This window comes from Hoplias malabaricus, chromosome 9, assembly GCF_029633855.1.
Source record: "Hoplias malabaricus isolate fHopMal1 chromosome 9, fHopMal1.hap1, whole genome shotgun sequence".
NCBI classification, from domain to species: Eukaryota; Metazoa; Chordata; class Actinopteri; order Characiformes; family Erythrinidae; genus Hoplias; species Hoplias malabaricus.
This window is the reverse complement of record NC_089808.1, coordinates 14,269,627-14,276,838: the sequence shown is the minus strand read 5'-3', so window position 1 is coordinate 14,276,838 and position 7,212 is coordinate 14,269,627. Positions and strand designations below refer to the sequence as shown.

The 7,212-nt window shown below is 37.9% G+C and overlaps 1 protein-coding gene across 1 annotated transcript; it reads left to right on the top strand.

Annotated features, from left to right (window-relative positions):
* The first annotated feature begins 429 nt into the window (after positions 1 to 429).
* On the top strand, positions 430 to 6,778 carry LOC136707743 (uncharacterized). Its single transcript, XM_066681983.1, has 6 exons — positions 430 to 496; positions 898 to 1,242; positions 1,879 to 2,223; positions 3,790 to 3,915; positions 6,075 to 6,109; positions 6,476 to 6,778. The coding sequence occupies exons 1-6, from the start codon at positions 460 to 462 to the stop codon at positions 6,623 to 6,625; spliced, it is 1,038 nt and encodes a 345-aa protein (XP_066538080.1). The 5' UTR covers positions 430 to 459; the 3' UTR covers positions 6,626 to 6,778.
* The last annotated feature ends 434 nt before the right edge of the window (positions 6,779 to 7,212 follow it).

Below are 7,212 nucleotides of genomic sequence, written 5' to 3'. Positions count from 1 at the left end.
CGCAGGTGGTCTTGGAACGTATCCCCTGTGAAAAATGAGGGATTACTGTATGTATCAATTTTCTAAATGTTTGTAAACACCCATTGTGAACACATGCATGGCTTCTACCAATTCCATAGAAAAAACTATGCAACAAAACTGAATTCTCTGGTGCAGCTGCACATGAAACCTGAGGTCACCACCATACCCAGTGCTAGGAGCGATGGAACTGTGTTCTGTGGAGTGACTTGACTCTATTAAATACCTTTGAATGAGGAGCTAGTTTGGCTTTAGTGATAAAAAGTTAATCACGCAACATTAAATTCATTACATTTTTTAATGTAATGCCTTGGTTTATTGAACTAGCAGCTGTCAGGTTGTGAGCTGCAGATTGACGCCGCCTTAAATCTCCTGAACGAATACAGAGCCTAAGTCAGAGTGTTTGCAAGAGCATGCCCACAGGTTTACACTTCTGCAGAGATGATTTTCCTTTGGACAATTGTTATTCTTCTCAGCGGTGAGTGGCAGTTATTTGTGTTAATGCAATAAGGTGCACTGTATCAACTGAAACACGATAGAAGTGTTTTGAACTGATGTAAAATATTTATTTGACCAAATGCAGCCTCTTCAACTCATATTCAACTCTTTGTGCCACATTAATTATGTTTAGTTGAACTTATGAGCTATTTGATAGTACACACTGTAATTGTTTTTTAAAGGGGTTTCTGAGGTTTGAACTGATGTATAGTATTTATTTTGTTAATCTAAACTGAAACACTCCTAGTATTTACTGAGAAAACGTGTTACTTGTTACTTGTTGCTTGTAACCACAAATTGCTGGTTTCTGATAAGTGTAGGTCACATCTATTTATTATATAGTTTTTTATATATTTCCCTTTTTTCTTTTCCTTTTCCAAGATTGGGTTCTATCACATGTCATGAATGCCACATTTCTGACGGTCAGACCTGGAGAGAATGCAACACTCGAGTGCTACATGCCTTTTAAGAGAGTCACCACAATGGTGTGGTACAAACAGAGCATTGGTCAAATTCCTAGGCCAGTGACTCTGATGTACAATTACATAAAAGATGTTAAATTCCAGGACGAGTTTAAAGATGGCCGATTTAACGTATCACTAAAGAGTGGTTCATTCCATCTAAGCATCACTGCTGTGACCTCGCAGGACATTGGCACTTATTACTGTGGAATCATCTTCTTAAACCAACTGGAGTTCCTTTCCTGGACGGTTTTGATGCCAACAGGTAGAAAATGACCTTTGTGACATTCTTTTATAACCTTGTGGTATATATGCAGTAGTCATAGGCAAATGTTTTTGTCCAGTTTTATGTATTGTTGAAATATGAAAATAAGTTAACACATCCTCTATGAATGATAAAAATGGCAAATGTATGTGTATATATGTTAACATAAGATATCATGTAAATCAGGTGCCATAACTTTTCCACAAATCACATTTTCCAATATGTTAAATTTTACAAACAGAGACCAAATTGAGTGTTTTGTGCAGGACAGAGTAATTTTTTTTTTATTATTAAAAAGACAAAAAATTATTCTACCCGGAAATTTTGTTTATAGTCTTTGAAACAAAAACCAATCTAATGTTCATTGATTGAATTCCAACTTAAAATGTTTTGATTTTGAAAAATATTTAGATGATTTTATGAAAAATTACTTAATTGTACAAAAGGCAAATTTTCTTATTCTTACAGTATATTATTTGTATAATGTATGCTCAGTTAACTCAAACTATGAAGCCATTTTAAAGGCAATTATGAAGCCACCTAAATGTTACTGGGCTGATGATTCAAAACATCATTAATTTAAATGCTCCATCAGTTCAAATGTTTTTGTCTTCTTTAAATGATTCCATGGTAAAGACGCAACAGTGCGAAGCATTCTACAACCTCCTGTTTCAGAACTGGTTCTGGAAGGTGACTCAGTGACACTGCAGTGTACATTCTTCACCCAGAGCTGTTCAGATGAACACAGTGTGTACTGGTTCAGACATGGATCAGGAGAATCTCCTCCAGGAATCATTTACACTCATGGAGACACTAACAGTCCGTGTAGCAGGAGTTCTGAGACTGATTCTCCTACACAAAGCTGTGTCTACAAACTCCCCAAGACCAACCTCAGTCTCTCTGACGTTGGAACTTACTACTGTGCTGTGGCTGTGTGTGGACAGATACTGTTTGGCAACGGGACTAAACTGACCTTAATAGGTAAGTTTGATTGTACCAACACCATGTTGATATGCCATCAAATAGGAATATATGATTTTAAAGAATGACTTTATACTCTTAACCAAAACTGATTATATATAGTTTCAAAAAATTCATTGCAAGACTTTTCTAATCCTTTAAATTTGTTAGTGAGGGGTTTGTAACTAGCTTCTGCACTAAATTTGGTCTGTCCCTTTGAAATGACTTTTTAGTAGAGTTCTACTATGTAGAGTTTGAGGATTTGACAACATTCAGCTACATGAGTCAATGCTGCTAATGTCTGTAAATTAAAGACGGTCAAGTCAAGTAAGGTGGATTTTATTGTCCTTTTAAATATATACAATGTGCACAGTACATCCTGTATTAAACCTTACATTTTAAATATGCCGGCCCCAATATTAAGGACCCACTCTATGTTTATTTACGTACTGTAAAGCAATGTGATATTTACTTCATAGGATTTGCACTTTATTTAAAAAAGTATTCAATTATGTTTATTTTATGAAATATCTACGCTCTAATTTGGTGGTAAAAATGACTTCATGCCCCTTTAAAGAACCTTTGAAGTGTAGCATAACCACAAACCAATCTGCAAAATTAAGCCCAATTAGCTCAGAGGATCAGACTTTTAATTTGATGGTCCAGAGTTCAAGTCTCATTTTGACTATGCCGTTCAAGGAGCACCCTTGGCCTAAAGGTTAGTGAACAGCCTTGGGACTACAACATTCTTGGTTTGATGCCCTCTACATGCAGGAAATTGGGGGGGGGGCTTGGTGGAACAACAGCACCGTCTCTTCTCTCAACATCCAGGCTCTTAATATTCATGGCGCCTCACCCACAATTGCTCCATGCAGGAATGACTACCTGCAACTCTCTCTCTCTCTCTCTCTCTCTCCCTTTCTCCCTCTGTCTGAGTGTGTGAGTGTGTGTGCACACTAATGGCCTTAAGGTACTAGTGTGTATATGTGTGTTTTTGCTGCCACATGATTTTGATGTACAGTGTACAATGAGAGGGCGGCACGGTGGCGCAGCAGGTAGTGTCGCAGTCACACAGCTCCAGGGGCCTGGAGGTTGTGGGTTCGATTCCCGCTCCGGGTGACTGTCTGTGAGGAGTTGGTGTGTTCTCCCCGTGTCCGCGTGGGTTTCCTCCGGGTGCTCCGGTTTCCTCCCACAGTCCAAAAACACACGTTGCAGGTGGATTGGTGACTCGAAAGTGTCCGTAAGTGTGAATGTGTCTGTGTTGCCCTGTGAAGGACTGGCGTCCCCTCCAGGGTGTATTCCCGCCTTGCGCCCAATGATTCCAGGTAGGCTCTGGACCCCCCGCGACTCTAAATTGGATAAGCGGTTACAGATAATGGATGTACAATGAGAGTAAAAACATCAAATCTAATCTGAACCTATGTTAAATATGGCTGCCCCATGTGTGTTCATCTATCAACATAGAGCCACTTCCCTTAGTAAAGAACGTATCTGGTATTGCATTCATAAATGTTTTTAAATAATAATGCAGCAAGTCCTATGCAGCCACTAAAACAATGTGTCCTCACTTTTGTCTGTTCCTTCTAGAAAATGGGAGTGGAAATGTGTGGGATCCTGTTACTCTTGGCTTTGTTTGCACAAATATCTTTTCTGTGGTTGTAATTATTGCACTAGTTTTTGACCAACACAGCAACTGCAGGAAGAAACATAAAGGTAAGGTTTGACTGAATATACTGTTAATAATTGGAAAAAGAGCATTTAGAATTTGAAAAGGTAAGTTTGCCCCAGAAAATGAAAAGATTTCAAACTAAAACTATTGGTGTTCAATTGTTTCATTTTCACTTTTATGTTTTTTTGAAGAAAGGTAATACATTTTTTATCACCTTGGAGAAACTGACACTGCACATGTAACCCATCCTGTAGTCATCACAGTAGTGAACAATTTTACCCACGCACACACCTGTACATGCATCTGGAGCTGCACCATGGCAACCAGCTAAGTTGCTCAAGTGCTCAAGTGCCTATTCTTCATTGTGGGAACAACGGGGTGTTAGGTGCCTTGCTCAAGGGCACTTCAGCCATGTCTGTTGAGGAAGGAGAGGTGCTGTTCCTTCATGACATGTATCATAAGTCACTGTGGTGTTAGTCCAAGTTAAATCAACATTCGCTGGAATTCAGAGATAAAATGTAAAGTCAATGAGAAGTCATGGATCATACGGTCTGAAATCCATGTCAAGTGATTTATCAAATAATATGTTTAAATTTAACGCTGTGTCCAGAACTGTGCCCTACTCACTATATAGTGAACTAGGTAACACTAATTACTGGGTGAGGACAGAGTAAGTACCTGTTCAGTAAATCGTAAGATAAAATAAGTACTGAGTAAGTAAAGGATATGATACTAGAAATATGTGGTTATTACTGGTATCTTTAATTTAAAATGTTACCATGAACTATTTAGGTGTTCCACCATTATGTAGTAGTGTCTGAAAACATGGTGGACAGTTTTCAGTGCACTCAAACAATCCCACAATGCACTGCAAAAAGGTATAGTGTAGAGCCCACGTACACTAGCTGATAATTTAGTGGACTGTGGATACCCATAATGCACTGCACTGTTTGGTAAAAACCTGCATGATGTAGTGTACGCAATTGTTCACTACCCTTGGCTGGAATGTTGCTACAGTACTGTAGTTAGTGTCACTTTTTTTTTCCCAACACACAGCACACTTTCATACAAGAATTTTTACTTTTTAATAGTTTTGGCACATAAAATAAAATGGTTTTGCAATTAAACTTTAAAAAAACCACTTCATACTATTTTAAAACACTTTTAAAACACACCAGATCTCTTATTGGATTATAGTAGTAAAGTAAATATTAAATACAATGCTGCACAGTGAATCCATGAGCTGGTTTTTCCACATTAGAGACACCTTTTAATTTGGTCTGGTGAATGTTTTAATATATTTTCACTATTTTTCATTATTTTGGGAGAAAATAATTATGCAATTACACATATTTTGTGCAAATTTTTAAATAATTTGTTATTAATTGGAGCAGACATATTTTTAAAATTGCCCCTAAATAAATAAATAAATACACAAATAAATAAATAAATAAGAAATACATGTTAAGATAGGGCGGCACAGTGGCGCAAGCAGGTAGTGTCGCAGTCACACAGCTCCAGAGGCCTGCTCTGGGTGACTGTCTGTGAGGAGTTGGTGTGTTCTCCCTGTGTCTGCGTGGGTTTCCTCCGGGTGCTCCGGTTTCCTCCCACAGTCCAAAAACACACCTTGGTAGGTGGATTGGCGACTCAAAAGTGTCCGTAGGTGTGAGTGTGTGAGTGAATGTGTGTGTGTGTCTGTGTTGCCCTGTGAAGGACTGGCGCCCCCTCCAGGGTGTATTCCCGCCTTGCGCCCAATGATTCCAGGTAGGCTCTGGACCCCACCGCGACCCTGAACTGGATAAGCGGTTACAGATAATGAATGAATGAATGTATGTTAAGATAGTTCTATGGGCGGCATGGTGGCGTAGTAGGTAGGTTTCCTCCAGGTGCTCCAATTTGCTCTCACTGTCCAAAAGCAAACGGTGGTGTCCATAGGTGTGTGTGAGTGAATGTGTCGCCCTGTCAACTGCCACCCCCTCCAGGATGTGATCCCACCTTGCACCCAGTGATTCCATGTAGGCTCCGGACCCACTGCAACCCTGAACTGGATAAGTGGTTGCAGGTAATGAATGAATGAATGCATGTTGTTTATATGACCGCGACCCTGAAATGGAGAAGCGGAGAAGAAAATGATGATGATGATGATGTTGTTTATATGTATGAATATAATTCAGATTCTGTTTTTTTTCTTCTTTGTTTCAAGTTGCTACGAATGAAGTTCCAGTCCAAACTCATCAGGTAAATATGTAATTTTAGGGTTTGCATTTTTACTTGTAATGAACTAAAGTTCAGAGACGCCATTAGAGATATATTTTTCTTTGTTACTATGAGAGCACAAATAATTTACTGCTATCTTAAGGAAAGAAAAGAAATCATCATTTGTTACACTAAGATCACAAGAAAACTAAGATTATAACAGTAAAATTATATATAATAAATGATTAAATGTAATGAAATTTATCATTAAATTTCATTTGTCAATGCAATTATTACCTTTGTTTTAACTACTACTACTAATATTACTGATTCTACTATTGCTACTACTAATAAGAAGGAAAAATGTACAATTAGAAAAAGTTTCTTATTATTCTGTATTCCTGAAAGACTGTAGGGACTGCTGAGATGTGTTCAGATGATGTGAATTACTCCGTTGTGAGTTTCACAGAAAACAGTTCAAAATCAAGCAAAACAAGAACAACAAGAAGCAAGGATTTTTCTATGTATGCTGAAGTCTCTTCCAGCCAAGAACATTAAATCTCCACAGCAATCATTGAATGTGAATTTACAATAACATAAGTTACAAAATATGCTCTAAATCCACTGAGCACATTTCTTTAAAATAATTAAAATGTCTGCTTAGTCTATCACTTGTGTCTATGATATAATAAAACTTAATTGATTAAAATATTGATGAAATGGTTAAAATCTGTAACGGTCATAAGTTATTGTAAGAAAAATGTTGATATTTTAACAGCTACAACACACTCAAGCAATATGAAATCTTATCTTATTTCATCTAAATTCGATTGCATCTCATACATATGTATGTATACATATGTAATTCATAAGCTGCCACTTCTGTCTTTCATACTGTAGGATTTTAATAAAAATAATATGACTGTTTTGTGTCATAGTTTTATTGTATTGTGAGTAGATTATTTTAGATTTTAATTAAAAACTGTAACATGCTTTTAAGGGCGGCACGGTGGTGCAGCAGGTAGTGTTGCAGTCACACAGCTCCAGGGGCCTGGAGGTTGTGGGTTCGATTCCTGCTCCGGGTGACTGTCTGTGAGGAGTTGGTGTGTTCTCCCTGTGTCCGCGTGGGTTTCCTCTGGGTGCTC